The sequence below is a fragment of the Argentina anserina genome, chromosome 2 (genome assembly GCF_933775445.1).
Source record: "Argentina anserina chromosome 2, drPotAnse1.1, whole genome shotgun sequence".
Taxonomy (NCBI): domain Eukaryota; kingdom Viridiplantae; phylum Streptophyta; class Magnoliopsida; order Rosales; family Rosaceae; genus Argentina; species Argentina anserina.
The window spans coordinates 5195990-5215219 of record NC_065873.1 but is presented as its reverse complement, the minus strand read 5'-3'; the positions used below and the strand labels follow the sequence as shown (position 1 = coordinate 5215219).

Sequence of the window (19230 nt, the reverse complement as noted above, 5' to 3'; positions counted from 1 at the left end):
CCGCAGGTAACTGCCTCTGATGATGTTTGTGTCCACCCTACTGAGGTCAAGTGCAATTTTTAGCTCTATGTCCTGTCTGCTTACACCTGTAACATCCCTACTTCCTCGGCTTCGGGTAAGCTGAGGCATAGTGACCCATTTCGCCGCAAGTGAAACACCTCACTGACGACCACAGTCTGACAGGTGTAGCCCTAACAGGTGGAGTTGCCACCTTAGCCGGAGTCTGGTGATAGGTCCTCAGCCTCTTCCAAGATCCATCTTTTGGTCCCGCAGACCCACCACCTGAAGTGATTGCTTTCCCTTTTCCTCGAGCATCTTTAGACTCCACATCGTCTCCTCGAGTCTTATTCACCGGTTTAAAATTCAGGGCACTCTCATACATCAGCTCCTTTGTAGTCAGACAAAGTGTGCTAATATGATGGTCTTGTACTCTTGCCCAAGTCCCCGTATGAACTTCTGAGCCAAGGAGGTCACATCCATTGGCCTAACAAACCGATACAACTGTAGAAAACGGGACTCATACTCCCTGACGGTCTTACCTCCCTGCACCAGTGCAAGGAACTCAAGCTCAAATTCCTCCTTCACCGTAGATGGAAAGTACTTCTCTCGAAAGAATTCCACAAAACCCTCCCAAGTCAGAGTGGACACATCCACAGTCTGTCTTGTACTCTTCCACCAATCCATAACATCATCCTTTAAGAAGAATGTGGCTATCATCCTCTTCTCAATCTCCGAGCACATCACCATCTCAAAGTAGGTCTCCATACTCTCGATCCAATGATCCGCCACCATATGATTCAAACCCCCATGAAATGATGGTGCTGACAGACTACTGATGTCTCTGATCAGCTTAAGTACACGACCCTAGTCTCTAACGACAGCCTCTGGGTCAACCTGCTCAACATATGGTGCCTCCTCCTTATAAAGGTTCTCCACAGTGCGGACTCAGCCTCCACAACTAGCTCGACCTCGGCCTCTCACCCAGCCTCAGCCTCTAGCCCAACCTTTCTCTAAATTCATCACTTTGAAACATTTAAACACTTAGTCAATACATGTATAATCTCAGACCTAAATAAATTAGATCCAACATATATTAACCAAGATAGTTAGAAGGGAGAAGAATCATTGCCGTATCATCACAACACTTCTATTTAGGGGACCAAACCTTAAAGTAAGGCTCCTAACACTCATGCATACCCACTGACATATCAAGACCAAAGAGCATGTGATAGGGATCCGCTGCAGTTGGGCCATCACTCCTGGATAATATTGATAAATCACCAAATACGCAACGTACGTTCTGATACCAACTGTCACGACCCCAAAATTTCGAATGATAAAAGTTAGAATTCGAAGCCACGAAAACTCTAAAATAATCTCAAATATAATGAAATCATCTTACAGCAACAGTGTATCAAAACTGAGTTCACAGTACGACTCAGTTGACTTGAATAATACATCACCAGTTAATACCCTCAAGTATTAAAACAATTGGAAATGTAATATCCACTCAATCCTCACCACAACAGAAGAAGAAAACCCTAAGTGATAATCTGAAACACTGTTCATGCGCCGCCATGGACGGCCGCGCGTGGGGCTCACGCGCCACCCTCCAACATCCGCGCATGGTGTTCACGCGCCACCACAGGCCGCCGCGCGTGGTGCTCAAGTGCCGCCCAATCAGCCGCATGTGACCTCGCTTGTGTTCACCAATCTATCCATCTTTCCACCTGCATCAACTTTAGCCTAACACCGTCTCTCCGCCGCCTCACTTCCTCCCAAGCGCCACCCTAGGCGGCGGCACGCGCACCATCAACTCCTCCACCCAAACTTCATCGAATCACAAAACTTTCTAACCTAAAATTTAGATCACAAGGTGTAGAACATAAACATACCTGCAACTAGTTGTAAACCGGTCGGAGACCGCCGGTGGATTCGTGCCTAGAAGAAAAAGGGATTTGAAGAAACCCGTATTGGATTTGAAGATCAGAGGTAAACAAGCTCGATTCAAGCTTCACCGCCGGTGGATTCGTGCCTAGAAGAAAAAGGGAAGACTTCTCGTCGCCGCCTCGTGCCCCACCCTTGCCGGCGACGTCGTACTCGACGGTGTCACTGATGTGCCCTCTCGGTTGCGGCTGAGATGCGGCGCGGGGTGGGTCACCACTACCACTGGTCGATGCGGCCCGGCCGTGCGGTTCCAACGACACCATCGTTGTACGGCGGTCGGACGAGGAAGATCGCCGACGAGAAAGAATCGGCTGAAAGGGGAAACCAGGTCGGGGTCGGGCCGGCTCGGTTTCCTCTTTTGGTTTTTCTGATTTTAAGTTTCCAAAAATGTCCTTTTATAGCATTCGAAAATCAGAAACCAATCTTCCATTGCTAACAACTTTCAAACACGATGTCCGATTAAGGCGTGGCACATGTCTACAAATTCGTATCGACGAGCTCTACATTTTCCGTGAAGAAATTTTTCAGAGATGAGCGACAAAATAAATGTCAACTCTTTAGCCACTTAAAACGTAACGTTTTTCAACCTTAAATTTCTGAAATCACATTCATTTCTTAAAGACATCGACGAGAAGATGTAGAATGTGATTTTACTCGAATTACTATGTATAATAATTTGCGATAAATTAAAAGGATTTAAACTCGAAAATTCGGGTTATTACGACTTGACCTAATTAACGGAAGTTGAGTTCTTGGATCAAAAGGGGCATCACAAACCGGGCAAATGTGCACTGGCCGAACACATGTACATCTACAAGACTGGCAGCAGAGGTGGCCACAGGGTGTAACAATGGGGCCTTGTACATCAAATATCACGTCTGAAAGCAATACCCCAATCATCTCTTTCCCCCATGAGCTTAAAAATCACAAAAGTACATTAGTCACAACCGATGAACACAATCTTCTTCACATAAATTAATGTAAGCCGATAGTCTCTAGCAACCACTGCAAGTTTTTATCTTTGAGCAAAAGGGCATTTGATTTAGCCAACAATATGAATATCAAAGCAGAAGTCAAGAATAAAGGAAGTGGGTTAACTAAATCAACCAAAGACGGATGCTTTAAAATGCATTTGTTTTAAATGTGATAGCAGAATCATAAAACAAAATCCTCAAGTCAAATTCACAAAAGCTAATCAAGGAGAAAGATTTATACCTTGGTTTTGTTGGACTGGTGTTGAAGATAAAGCCTTCAGTTGGGCAACTTCAACCTTTAGGAGGACGGTTTGAGGGAGGTTCTACTGTGTAGGGTATGTTGGAGAGAAGAGATTTCACATCTAAGAATTGTCAAAGAAAATAAAGCTTATAAGTGGGTGGATAATAACCAATTGTACCGAAGCCTTTGTGATTAAAACCCAATACCTGTGAAGTGACTAAGTTGGGACAATATCGGTATAGTGGGTCCACGAGTCACGCTTGTCGTTGTTTAACATGATATCAAAGCGGGTCCCTCTTCAGTCGCGCCTCTAATCTGTTGTGGGTCCGAGTTGGGTGCCACTTTGTCATGGGCCCAAGATGGGTGTCATTATCATGCCATCAGAGAGTTTCCGATTGGATGGTCACCAAGTGTCGTTGGTTACTGGACCTTAGTTTATTTCGTCCCAGTATGTGTGATGTTAATCTGTCACGTGCAGACCTAAAAATTAGGTTGCACGTGAGGGGGCGTGTTGGAGAGGAGAGATCCTACATCTAAGAAGTGACAAAGAAAATAAAGTTTATAAGTTGGTGAATAATAACTAATTATACCGAGGCCTTTTGTGATTAAAACCTAACATCTGTGAGGTGGATAAGTTGGGACAATATCGGTACAGTTGGTCCACGGGCCACGCTTGTCGCTGTTTAACAGGGTAAAGACATAAACCCATTTTGTATTGAGGAGGACTATGACAACGTGGGGAAGGGGCCAACAACAGTGTATTTATTTTAAATGCATTATTCAACGGTAACGTTTCTGCACCATTTTTTTACTTTTCATTTTGATTAACATTTGTGTAAACTGAATCAATGAAATTAACTGTGGATTAACATAAAATTAACTGTGGTGAAGTTGGTCGAGCATCCTAGTAAAGAAAGCATAAGCTTAAAGAGTTTGTGATTGATGATCGATAAGCTTAAAGAGTTTTTGATTTTTGTGATTAATTTATCAAAATTAACTCACAGACGTAATCAAACTACTTAAGCCGAAGAGAGATTAGCAGAAAATGGCTTAACGTAATTGTTAGACTGTTCAACTATTGAACGCCGTTGAAGGTATTCCAGATTTAATAAAAAAATAAAAAGGTATTCCTGATACTTCGATAATACGCCAAACTCAAGATGGGTAAAAGCTTCAACCCAAGGTGAACTCGCTCAAAGGGTAAAGCTGAAACCTTACTCTTATAACCGTTGGCTCTCTCTCTCTCTCTTCCATTTTCGTACACTAACCAACTACCAAAGCCCTCCGATCCTCTTTGCCTCCAATTTCGAAACGACCAGGGAAACCAAGGTATATGTTCTTCTCTCACAACTTATGAATCACTTTTTGAAAATTTTAGGCTATTTTGCCGTGTTGTATTTTAATATGCAGTTAAAAGTATTCATCTTTAGCTTTGGTTTTGCCTTTAATTGAATGAAACAAAAAGATATGGACTTTAGCATTGCAACTCTGTTTTTTAGCTCACCAAATGCAATCTCAGCTTCAACTTGGATTTGTAAATGCCTAAGCTCGAGGGTTATTGTGCTGATTTGCATTGCTGGATTTGTAGGTGAAAGTAGTTGACTAGGATTTTACCAGCTTTACTCATTGATGAACACACTGTATACTATGGTGCAACGTGTTTGATAAAATTCCACAAAGACACAAAGGATTACTCCAGTGCTTTAGCTGAATGTATCAAAATTCGAGTTATACATGTGGTTTTTGGATTGATTTTTCTTTTAATGCCAAGCTATTTGTATTTTCTTTCTGCACAATATACATGGTAGTGTTGTTTATATCTATCCTGGTTGTCTATACAAAACATTTGTAATGTCATGCTGTTAATTTTAGAGTCATATGGTAACCTTGTTTGCTGTTGCTGATGTGCTGGGTGGTACTTTTGGAAAGAAGTAGCTTAGTAATGTTGTCAATTGAAGAATTCATACTGCAGCAAAACATTCCACTTTTCCAAAATGCTTGTTTTCCAAGTATGTAACATTTGGACATCGATCTTCTGCTAGGTGAGCTCCCGGCCTCAAATTGCACCACCCCTTAAATTAAACTTGTCACTGCGAGCAGGTTGCAAAAACCACCGCAGTTATTCAAGCATTTGACCGGATTCATTTCCAGGGTGACACTGTGCCAAATATCTATGTAACTACACTTCTCCTATATAGTTGGACCAATGATGGTTGATAGGAACATAAGGACTGACTAGATTTTTTTATTTTCGATGGAGGAACTTCTATGGTTGTTTTGAATGTGTTTTCTAATTTTGAAGCTCATGGATGGAGGTGATGAATCTGAGACCAACAGTTTTAACTGCAACATTTTCTATGAACCAGCTAAACAAGACCCAATAGTAACACACTGCGGCCACCATTACTTCTGGCCTTGTCTATATGGAATAGGACCTCATCGCACAGCACATGCTTCAAATAGGTGCCCTTGCCCTGTTTGTAAGGCTATTATTGCATGTGCAAAGTAGACTGGTTCCTCTCTATGGAATAGGGAGTTCAAATGATTCAAATCCCAGGCTGCGTGTACCCAGTATTGAGATACCAGGTCGTCCAGCTGCTCAGTGGCGGATATAGAATTGGATCATTAGGAATGTTTGAACTTAACAATAAAAAGATAATGGAGAATATCGACGGTGCGAATTTTTTTTACTAATTGAAATCAAAATCGATCTACCTAGTCAATGAATATAATGAGACTTACTCTTCTAATGCATATATACAAATAGTATAAAATAACTAAATAAATATTCATGTAGCACATCGTAATCCAGAATCATTTTCAAAAGCTAGCATTTTATTAGCGGTCTGAAAGGTTAAGAAATGACCAATGGAAACTGAATTAAAAATCACAGTTGATCAATGAATATTAAGAAAGATAAGAAGTGAATATAATTTAGATATAGAATCGTAGACGGGACATTTCATGAAACCATAAAGTAATTTTTTTTTCGAACACTTTGGTTTGGATTTAAATTTGTCATTTTATTCTAATAGACATATATAATCATTGAAAAAGAATACTCATATATATGAGACAAAACGGTGTACATAGTCAAAATCTAACACAAATACACATTTGAATAAATAAACAACATATTAGCTAGTAATTAACCTAGCTAACATTCTAGAAGTGATACTTGGCTGAGGACATACTATTGAGGAAGAAGAGTAAGGTTTGGAAGGGAAGTAAATGAGTAGCGTTAGTTATTTGGGAATACTTGGCTAAGGAGATTAGGAGAATAAAAAAAATATTTAAAACCTAAATTTTTTTTTCCTTGTCTTGAGCTCGGGGATGCTTGAATCACCCTAAAAATAGGCTAGATCCGCCCCTGCAGCTGCTCCAAGGTTTACTGCAAGGGATGTTTCCACTGCCAGTATCTGTGTGAAACTATTTTTTCGACTATTAATAGCATGTGGACATGTAATTCTAAAGTCCCGGATAGAAAGTGCATCAGACAACTTGGTTGAATCTCTAAACAGGCGGTTCCTTGGATCAATCTCAGTAAGACGCAATACTGATGCAAAAGGAAGCAGCAGTCACACTGGGTGCGTTGATGGTGGAAGCTGAAGTCAGGGACAACAATGTGGATGGAAGTAGCCTGACCTCTGTGCTTGACTGTGAAACGCTACATGAGTTCTTACTACTTGAACAAAGCTCGAATTGGTATGAAAGGATAATTTCACAATCCCTACATAATGTAATGACTAATGAGAGAATTTGTTGTCACAACCCCGAAATTTCGAGTGATAAAACTCGAAATCGAAGCCATAAAAAACTCTAAAATAATCTCAAATATATTGAAATCATCTTATAGTCACAGTGTATTGAAACTGAGCTCAAAGTACGACTCAATCGATTTGATTATTACAAAACCAGTTTATAATTCAACTATTATAACAAATGGAAATCTAAAATCCTCTCAAATCTCACCACAAATAGAGTAAATAAATTTCGACAATCTTCATAGGAAGCCCTCCAATTCTGCTAATCCGCACATGCAGAACTATCTCCTACACAATCAAATAGTTACACCGGGATTGTAAACACAAACTCAGTAAGCTTTGCAGCTCGTATGAGTAAACCAATAGTATAACACATATCGCATACAAAAAAAAATACTGCTAACACTTAAAAAAAAATGTACTCGTAAAACATTGTACGACCCATATGGTTGTCTAATAACATCGGAAAATATAGGTACTCATGACACATTGGGCAACCCATCTGGTTACCCAATTATATTTAAAACACGAGTACTCATGAGACTCAGGTACTCATCTGTTACCCCTCATGCAGTACGCTGACAGATAATGGGCAACCCACTGTTACCCAATATCACACAAAATATGGGTACTCATGAGACCCAGGCAACCCATCTGTTACCCCTCATGCAGTACACCGGCAGACATATTAGAGCTCTAACAAATAACAGCTTTTTACGTAATACTGTTCATGTAATTACTGTTCACCAAATCACTGTTCATTGTAAATACTGGAATAGAAGACAAGCGTTCCCTCTTTCTTGACATTGAGATTTGCGAGATTGTAGCCCGAAAGCTTCTTTCTTTGATTAGCTGACCGGACTGCAATCTTTTCTCATTCGCATAATTACTATTCACATATTTACTGTTCAGAAATTACTTTTTACAATTTACTGCTCAGAATTACTTTTATAATTTACTGCTCAGAAATACTGGTCAAGCGCCACCCTCCGGCAACCGCACGTGGCACTCACGCGCCGCCCACAATGGGTGCACGTGGTGCTCACGCACCACCTCAAATCGTGCGCGTGGCTTGCCCATGACCACCCAAAACTCACTCCTCTCCTCTCCTCTCCTCATCCCTTCCATGGCCTAATGCCGTCTCTCCACCACTCTAGTTTCTCTCACGTGTCGTCCTAGGTGGTGGCACGAGCTCCCCCTCCTCCTCCTCCGAAACTCATCAACACCAAAAATGTACATCACACGATTAGAGACATTTTCGTACCTATATTGCACCTGAGAACCGCCGGGAAGTCACCGGAGGAGCTCGAGATGCCAACGGTGGTTGATTTCGTGGAGGACGTGGTGGCGGCGCTATTTGAGCCCCAAATCGCTTACAGGTGGAACCGGAGGTGAGGATCGGCGAAGGTAAGCTGGCCCTGTGCTCTGGTGTCGCCAGAGAACAAGATTGGACGGCGGCGGAATCTACAGAATCTTAGGATAGCTGATCAAGCTTCAAGACGGCGTGTCGCATCAAAGGGTCGGAGCTGTAGTCTGTGTGGTGGCTTTGGGACTGGCGGTGACGGTCACGGTGGCCGGAGATGCGAGATCGCCGGAGGTGATTTTTTTGAGAGGGGGTCGGGGTTGAGGGGAGGGACAGAGCTGCAGGGAGAGAGAGAGAGGGAGCGACTATTTCCTATTTTGAAAACTAGGATTTCCCAAAAACTTCCTTTTCTACATTTTCCAAATTCAGAAACCAACTTCCATCGATAATAACTTCCACATACGATGTCTGATTAGGGTGTGCGACATGTCCACGAACTCGTGTCAACAAGCTAGACAACTTCCGTGAAAGAAGTTTTCGGAGACGAGCGATGGAATAAAAGTCAACTCTCGAGTCATATAAAACGTAACGATTTTCAATTTAAATTTCCGAAGTCGGTTTCGTTTTGTTTGTAACGACCCTAAAATTTCGAGCTTAAAAACTCAAAATTCTAAAGTCGTTAAACACAAAATAATCTCAAATAAATCGAAATCATTAAAGTGTAACAGCGGATCAATTCTGAGTTCTCAATACAACTCAGACAACCAATTATTACAACCGAAATTATAATCCATACACAAAATGGAAATGTAATAATCCTCACAAATCACACACAAATCTCACAAATGAAATTACACAACTCCTCACACACGAATCCATGCTAAAATCTCACCACAAGTAGGATCCGAACGACTTCGAGCCTCTGTAGTCGTCACTCAACCTCCACTAATCAGCACCTGCGGAATTATCCCCTACACCATCGAATTGGTGCACCACCGGGATTGTAAACACAAACCCGGTAAGCTTATATCTCGTATGAGTAAAATCAAAATATAATTCGCATATCAAAATATACGAATGATCACAAAACAACAAATATAAATGCCCTCATGAGTCAATGGACAGCCCATCTGGTTGTCCCAAAGAAATATGAAAAGAAACGCTCATGAGAAAATTAAGTAACCTTTCTGGTTACCCAATGCATTTATAATCTAGGTACCAAGAACGCTGGTACACATCTGTTGCCCCTCTCGTAATACACCGCTGATATTGGATAGTCACCCGCTACCCAACATCCCAAAATAAACTGAGTACCCATGAGCAGATAACCACCCGTTATCTCACATGCAGTACTAAGGCAGACAGACTAGAGCTCTAACTGTATCGTAACTTTCGCCCGGCCAAAGGCTAGGTTTCGACTTGCCAAACACGTACAATAATCTCACATCATATTGTACCAAAAATCAGGTCCGAAGACAATTCACATTTTAACAATCTCAATGTTAAAAATCACGTACAATAATCTCACATCATATTGTACAATTCAAATCACATGCTCAATACACTCACAATAAAATCATAACAGTATATTATATAGCAAACTATATATATTCGTACTTATTTACCATTTATACAATGCATATATAGTCCACTATATCTTATACATGTCATATTTCACCACACATGCTCAATACACAAACTTCTGTCATCGAAATGACCATTTCTAATGAATTAATAACAGTATATAATATAACGAACTATATATATATATATATGTATTTATTACCATTATACAGTATATATGTAATCCACTAAATTGTATACATGTTGTAATTCATTATTAAAAACTCTTGCAAAATCTTGAATCACCGCGAGGGTAGATTCGTAAATATGTGAGAATTTACTCACCTTATCGACTCGAGCGTAATTCCACAATTCCCGATGATAATTCATTTCCTCGATTTAACGATCACCTTGAAAAGATAAGAAAAGAATTTAGAATCGTTTCGTAAACCTTTAAATGCCGAAACAGTAATAATCGGTTACTGTTCAGCAATTTTCGGTTTTACAAAGTCACTGTTCACTGTTACAAATATACAATTAATACGTATTTCTGTACGTATAAATATTAATACGTATTTCTGTACGTATAAATATTATATACGTATTTCTGTACGTATAAATATTAATACGTATTTCTGTACGTATAAATATTATATACGTATTTCTGTACGTATAAATATTATATACGTATTTCTGTACGTATAAATATTATATACGTATTTCTGTACGTATAAATATTATATACGTATTTCTATACGTATACGTACTATTTAAAGGTAAATACAATCTCAGTAAATAAAATTTACTAATTACCTTTTACAAATTACTTTTTACATTTACTGAAATTAATTTATATTTACATTTACCGAAAGTAAAATTTAATTACATTTACCGTAGTAAATAAAATTTACATTTACATTTAAGTAAATTACCAAAATACCCCTATCGGAAAACACTTTCACACCGCCGCACGTGGCGGCGCGTGGGATACACGCGCCACTCGCCGGCGGCCGCGCGTGGGGCCCACGCGCCGAGCCTAAAACCGGCGCGTGTGATGTCACCACCACCCCAAAATCCTCCTCCTTTCTCCCCTCTTCCTTCCTCCGATCGTAGGCAGCCCCTACGCCACCCCACTCCTCCACACGCGCCGCCTAAGGCGGCGGCATCCCTAACTCTCCTCCTCCTCCGATCCTCCATCAATTCACCTCCGATTCAAACCAAATTCACAACAACAATCAACACAACCAAATAAAATCAAGCCCTCACTTAATCGACGTCTCGATAGCCTCGGAATCAATCGTGTTTGAGTCAAGATGAGGTGAGGTGCGGCGTTTGGTTCCCCTCCGATTGTAGGTGGTGCCAAGTAGGAGATGCAGCGGCGATGACGATGCGTGACGATGACGATGATGATGCGTGGTGCAGCGGCGATGCTCGAGGCAGTGAGGCACGGTGCGGGGGGGGGGGAAGCTCGGGGTTGCTTGCTGCGGAGCTCGCAAGGCCGTAGGAGCGGCGGTGCAAGCTTCGAAGGTCAGGGCGGAGATCGGAGAGGGATATCGACTCAAGGGAGAGATCAACCCGAGAGAGAGAGAGAGAGAGAGAGAGCTCGGGAGGAAGAAAGGAAAGAGAGAGAGAAACAGAGAGGGGCGGCGGAAGAGAGAGAAGAGAGAAGAGGGTTTCTGAAAATAGAAACCCTACTTCACAAAATGTCCTTTTATACCCCCTTAAAATCGGAAACTATCTTCCGTCAATAATAACTTCTACATACAACGTCCGATTCGAACGCGTCACATATCCACGAACTCGTATCGACGAGCTCTACAACTTTCGTGAAGGAAGTTTTCGCAACCGAGTGACGGAATAAAAGTCGATATAAACGTTACGGAATTGTAACGTTTTTCAAATTGAACGTTCTGAGAACGTTTCCGTTTCTCGTTTAATAACGTCGCAACCAAACACATTCATTCTAATTAAAATTCGAAATTTTATAGAATTCAAATCAAACTAATATTGTTTGAAATTTAGGGTTATTACAATCTACCCCCCTTAAAGGAATTTCGTCCCGAAATTCAAGCTCACTCAACAAACAACTGTGGATATCTGGTCCTCATGTCTGACTCTAGCTCCCAAGATGTATCACTCTCATCATGGTGACTCCACAGCACCTTGACTAGCTCAACTTCTCGCCTCCGGAGTTTCTTTGTGGATCTATCCAGGATACGAACCGGCTCGACAACAAATGTGGCATTTTCCTTCACTTCAATGGTGCTATGATCGATCACATGTGACTCATCTGGTACATACTTCCTCAGCATGGAAATGTGGAAGACGTTGTGAACGCCCGACATGCTAGTAGGCAAGGCCAGTCGATACGCTAGTTCGCCCACCTTCTCAAGTATCTCAAAGGGCCCAACGTACCTCGGTGCCAACTTTCCCTTCTTGCCGAATCTCACTACACCCCTCATGGGTGAAACTTTCAAGAACACATGATCACCGATCTCAAATTCCACATGTCTCCTCTTCAAGTCCGCATAGCTCTTCTGTCTGCTTTGTGCGGTCCGGGTTCTATCCCGAATGATCGAGATCTTCTCAGTGGTTTCCTGAACCACCTCTGGGCCCATCAGTGCCTCATCACCAACTTCGGCCCAACAGATCGGAGATCGACATGGTCTACCATAAAGTGCCTCATAAGGTGCCATGCCAATGCTAGAATGGTAGCTGTTGTTGTAGGCAAACTCAATCAATCTCAAATGATCTTCCCAGCGACCCTTGAAATCCAACACACATGCTCTCAACATGTCTTCCATCACCTGATTCACCCTCTATGTCTGTCCATCCGTCTGAGGGTGAAAAGCGGTACTCATATCCAAGGTAGTGCCCATCGCCTTCTGCAAACCACCCCAGAACTTCGAAGTGAAACGTGCATCTCTATCGGAAACAATAGAAACTGGAGCACCATGAAGTCTCACTACCTCATCCACATATAGTTTCCCAAGCACGTCCACTGAGTACTTCATCGACACAGGGAGAAAATGAGCCGACTTCGTCAACCGATCGACAATCACCCATATGGCATCGTGACCCTTCTTCGATCTAGGCAATCCGGTCACAAAATCCATAGATATTTGCTCCCACTTCCAAAGAGGAATAGTCAGTGGTTTCAACATGCCAGCTGGTCGTTGATGTTCTGCTTTCACTTGTTGACATGTAAGGCACTTCTATACAAACTCCGCTACATCCTTCTTCATACTGTTCCACCAGAATTGCCTGCAAAGGTCCTTGTACATCTTGTTGTTCCCTGGATGAACGGTATAACGTGAACAATGTGCCGTACGGAGGACCTCCTCCCGAAGATCATCACAATCTGGGACACACAATCTTGCCCCAAACCTCAACCCTCCATCGGGTCCAACTCTCCACTCAGAAGGGCACTCATCAAGCGTATCAACTACAAGATCTGCCAACTTAGCTTGTGAGAGTCTATCCTGCGCCTGACCCTGTATGATCCTCGTGATCAATGTGGGTTGCACCGTAACACTACTAAGGAAGACCCTTGGTTCTCCTCCCGATGGTACTAAATCAAACTCCGATGCAGTTTCGAGCATGAACCATAAGTGAGGCCACCACACCTCTCGGTTTCCTGCTCAAGGCATCGGCAACCACATTTGCCTTCCCCGGGTGGTACTCTAATGTGAAGTCATAGTCCTTGAGGAGTTCCATCCATCTCCTCTGCCTCATGTTCAGCTCCTTCTGAGAAAACAAGTACTTCAAACTCTTATGATCTGAAAAGAGTTGAAACTTCTCTCCATACAAGTAATGTCTCCAAATCTTCAAGGCAAACACAACTGCCGCAAGCTCTAGGTCGTGTGTCGGATAATTCTTCTCATGAATCTTCAACTGTCTTGAGCCATAAGCGACAACTCCTCCATGCTGCATCAACACACAACCCAAACCTTGGAGCGAAGCATCACTGTAAATGACATAGCCACCACCACTAGAAGGAATCGTCAATACTGGAGCTGTGGTCAGTCTAGTCTTTAGTTTGCTGAATGCTTCCTCACATGCATCCGTCCACACGAACGGAGTATCTTTCTTGGTCAACTTGGTCAATGAAGATGCAATACTAGAAAACCCCTCGATAAACCTCCTGTAGTATCCTGCCAAACCGAGGAAACTACATATCTCTGTAGGGTTCTTTGGACGACTCCAATTCTTTACTGCCTCTACCTTTGACGGGTCCACTAGTACTCCATCTTTTGAGACAACATGACTAAGGAATTTGACCTCTTCTTTCCAGAACTCACACTTCTCTAGCTTGGCATACAGTCTCGCCTCCTTCAAGGTCTGCAACACTGTTCTCAGATGCACCACATGTTCTTCTTGTGTCTTGGAGTATATCAGAATGTCATCCACAAACACCACAACAAACTCATCCAAGTACGGGCTAAATACTTGGTTCATCAAACTCAAAAAGACAGCTGGTGCATTCGTTAGACCAAATGGCATGACGACAAACTCATAATGTCCATACCGGGTCCTGAAGGCTGTCTTCGATATATCTTCTTCCTTCACTCTGAGTTGATGATAACTGGATCTCAAATCAATCTTAGAGAACATCGTAGCACCTTTGAGCTGATCGAACAAGTCATCAATCCTAGGTAAGGGATACCTATTCTTGATGGTCACCTTGTTCAGCTCTCTGTAGTCCACACATAACCGCAGAGAACCATCTTTCTTCTTTACGAACAAAACAGGTGCTCCCCAAGGTGAAACACTAGGTCTAATGAACCCTTGGTCTAATAGCTCATCGATCTGCACCTTTAGCTCCTTAAGTTCATTCTGCCCCATTCTATATGGCGCCTTTGACACAAGTGCTATACCGGGTACTACATCAATGCAGAAATCTACCACTCTTCGAGGAGGTAGCCCCGGTATCTCTTGGAACACTTCACCAAACTCAGATACTACCACAACGTCTGCGAGAGATACTTTCTGATCCACTGACTCCACATGTGCCAAAACTCCTGATTTCATGGCGTTATCAGACTTGAGGCAACGATAATGAAACACTGGCTCTCCGGGTATATGAAAGGACACTACCATGTCAAAACAATCAATCACAGCATGCTGTGGTCTCAACCAATCAATCCCCAAGATCACATCATAAGTGTGGTCCGGAATCACAATCAACGAAGCAGAGAACTCTCTACTTCCAATCAAAATAGGACAAGCTTTGCAGATTGTCTCTAACTCAAGTGACACTCCAAGGGGTGAAGTGACACATAAGGCGTCCCCAAGGGGTGTAGGAATCAATCCTAGCATTTCTACTACTGAACTAGCAATGAATGAGTGCGATGCTCCCGTATCAAACAACACTCTAGCAAGGTAGTCAAACAGTGATAATGTACCTTCCACTCCTGTGTCTCGCTGGCCCACTGCGAACACTCTAGCTTGGCCCGCTGGTAGCTGTCTCTGCGGCCGTTCCTGCCTACCCTGAAGTGGTCGGGTACAATCTCGAGCTATGTGTCCCACTTGCCCGCACCGGTGGCAGCCTGCTCTCTTCGGTTTCGGACATGCTGAGGCGTAATGTCCCATCTCATTGCAGCCATAACACCTCACTGTTGCTAATGGTCTGACTGGTGCTGCTCTGATAGCTAGGGGTGGCGCCCTTGTCGGGGCCTGATAGTGGGGTCTTGGCCTCTTCCATGACCTATCCTTCGGCCCTGAGTGCTCGCTGCCTGTATAGATTGCCTTGCCTTTCCCCTTTGCATCTCTGTTCCCCACATCACCTGCTTGAGTCTTCTCTGCTTGCTCCAAGCTCATGGCACTCTCAAATATCTGCTCCCTGGTAGTCAGGCAAAGGACTGATATCATGGTCTTGTACTCTTGTTTCAGCCCACGTAGATACTTCTGAGCTAAAGCAGTCGTACCCATAGGCCTGACATACCGATACAGCTGCGAGAATCGAGCATCATACTCTCTAATGGTCATGTCTCCCTGTACCAATGCTAGAAACTCCAACTCTAAATCCTCCTGTACTGAGGCTGGAAAATACTTCTCTCGGAATATGGTGGTGAAACCTCCCCATGTGAATGTAGACACATCCACAGTCTGTCTCATGCTCTTCCACCAATCTAGAGCATCACCCTTGAGAAAGAATGTAGCTATCTTTCTCTTCTCAATCTCTGTGTACTCTATCATCTCAAAATAAGTCTCCATACCCTCGATCCAATGGTCAGCTACCATATGATCTAGTCCCCCATGAAAGGTCGGAGCTGACAGTGCACTAATATGCTTGATCAGCTTCAACACTCGACCGTCATCTCTAACCGCAGGAGCTGGCTCAACCTGCTCCTCCTGTGGAGCAGCCTCCTCATAAAGGTTCTCCACGTTGCGGACTCGACCTGTGGTCCTACCTCGACCTCGGCCTACCTGCTCTTCCTGTGGAGCAGCCTCCTCATAAAGGTTCTCCACGTTGCGGACTCGGCCTGTGGTCCTACCTCGACCTCGGCCTCTCGCCCGTCCTCGGCCCTGTCCTCGGCCCTTATCAGCGTTCATCACCTTCAAACAACGAAACACTTAGTCAATACTTGTGAATCTCGAATTCAACTAAAACAGATTCAATAGGTAATAACATGAATTTCAGGATAAGATGAATCATCGAAGTATCATCACGATACTTCTCGGAGGACCAAACCATTAGGTATGGCTCCTAAAACACTCTCGCGTACCCGACGACATATCAATACCGAGGAGCATGTGATGGGTGTCCGCCAGCAGTCGGATCATCGCTCCCGGATGATATTGATAATCGCCAAATACGCACTTAGGCTCTGATACCAACTGTAACGACCCTAAAATTTCGAGCTTAAAAACTCAAAATTCTAAAGTCGTTAAACACAAAATAATCTCAAATAAATCGAAATCATTAAAGTGTAACAGCGGATCAATTCTGAGTTCTCAATACAACTCAGACAACCAATTATTACAACCCAAATTATAATCCATACACAAAATGGAAATGTAATAATCCTCACAAATCACACACAAATCTCACAAATGAAATTACACAACTCCTCACACACGAATCCATGCTAAAATATCACCACAAGTAGGATCCGAACGACTTCGAGCCTCTGTAGTCGTCACTCAACCTCCACTAATCAGCACCTCCGGAATTATCCCCTACACCATCGAATTGGTGCACCGGGATTGTAAACACAAACCCGGTAAGCTTATATCTCGTATGAGTAAAATCAAAATATAATTCGCATATCAAAATATACGAATGATCACAAAACAACAAATATAAATGCCCTCATGAGTCAATGGACAGCCCATCTGGTTGTCCCAAAGAAATATGAAAAGAAACGCTCATGAGAAAATTAAGTAACCCTTCTGGTTACCCAATGCATTTATAATCCGGGTACCAAGAACGCTGGTACACATCTGTTGCCCCTCTCGTAATACACCGCTGATATTAGATAGCCACCCGCTACCCAACATCCCAAAATAAACTGAGTACCCATGAGCAGATAACCACCCGTTACCTCACATGCAGTACTAAGGCAGACAGACTAGAGCTCTAACTGTATCGTAACTTTCGCCCGGCCAAAGGCTAGGTTTCGACTTGCCAAACACGTACAATAATCTCACATCATATTGTACCAAAAATCAGGTCCGAAGATAATTCACATTTTAACAATCTCAATGTTAAAAATCACGTACAATAATCTCACATCATATTGTACAATTCAAATCACATGCTCAATACACTCACAATAAAATCATAACAGTATATTATATAGCAAACTATATATATTCGTACTTATTTACCATTTATACAATGCATATATAGTCCACTATATCTTATACATGTCATATTTCACCACACATGCTCAATACACAAACTTCTGTCATCGAAATGACCATTTCTAATGAATTAATAACAGTATATAATATAACGAACTATATATATATATATATATGTATTTATTACCATTATACAGTATATATGTAATCCACTAAATTGTATACATGTTGTAATTCATTATTAAAAACTCTTGCAAAATCTTGAATCACCGCGAGGGTAGATTCGTAAATATGTGAGAATTTACTCACCTTATCGACTCGAGCGTAATTCCACAATTCCCGATGATAGTTCATTTCCTCGATTTAACGATCACATTGAAAAGATAAGAAAAGAATTTAGAATCGTTTCGTAAACCTTTAAATGCCGAAACAGTAATAATCGGTTACTGTTCAGCAATTTTCGGTTTTACGAAGTTACTGTTCACTGTTACGGTTTTCTGTACGTATAAATATTAATACGTATTTCTGTACGTATAAATATTAATACGTATTTCTGTACGTATAAATATTAATACGTATTTCTGTACGTATAAATATTATATACGTATTTCTGTACGTATAAATATTAATACCTATTTCTGTACGTATAAATATTATATACGTATTTCTGTACGTATAAATATTATATACGTATTTCTGTACGTATAAATATTAATACGTATTTCTGTACGTATACGTACTATTTAAAGGTAAATACAATCTCAGTAAATAAAATTTACTAATTACCTTTTACAAATTACTTTTTACATTTACTGAAAGTAATTTATATTTACATTTACCGAAAGTAAAATTTAATTACATTTACCGTAGTAAATAAAATTTACATTTACATTTAAGTAAATTACCAAAATACCCCTATCGGAAAACACTTTCACACCGCCGCACGTGGCGGCGCGTGGGATACACGCGCCACTCGCCGGCGGCCGCGCGTGGGGCCCACGCGCCGAGCCTAAAACCGGCGCATGTGATGTCACCACCACCCCAAAATCCTCCTCCTTTCTCCCCTCTTCCTTCCTCCGATCCTAGGCAGCCCCTACGCCACCCCACTCCTCCACACGCACCGCCTAAGGCGGCGGCATCCCTAACTCTCCTCCTCCTCCGATCCTCCATCAATTCACCTCCGATTCAAACCAAATTCACAACAACAATCAACACAACCAAATAAAATCAAGCCCTCACCTAATCGACGTCTCGATAGTCTCGGAATCAATCGTGTTTGAGTCAAGATGAGGTGAGGTGCGGCGTTTGGTTCCCCTCCGATTATAGGTGGTGCCAAGTAGGAGATGCAGCGGCGATGACGATGCGTGGCGATGACGATGATGATGCGTGGTGCAGCGGCGATGCTCGAGGCAGTGAGGCACGGTGCGGGGGGGGGGGGGGGGGAAGCTCGGGGTTGCTTGCTGCGGAGCTCGCAAGGCCGTAGGAGCGGCGGTGCAAGCTTCGAAGGTCAGGGCGGAGATCGGAGAGGGATATCGACTCAAGGGCTCTATCAACCCGAGAGAGCGAGAGAGAGAGAGAGAGAGAGAGAAACAGAGAGAGTGAGAGAGAGAGAGAGAGAGCTCGGGAGGA

The 19230-nt window shown here is 42.5% G+C and overlaps 1 protein-coding gene across 1 annotated transcript; it reads right to left on the bottom strand.

The window, feature by feature from the left end:
* Positions 1–97: 97 nt before the first annotated feature.
* LOC126783839 (uncharacterized) lies at positions 98–765 on the bottom strand. The gene is made up of 2 exons (XM_050509372.1): positions 540–765; positions 98–456 (listed from the first exon to the last, which is right to left on the bottom strand). Exons 1-2 carry the CDS (start codon positions 763–765, stop codon positions 98–100), a joined length of 585 nt encoding a protein of 194 aa, XP_050365329.1.
* Positions 766–19230: the final 18465 nt, after the last annotated feature.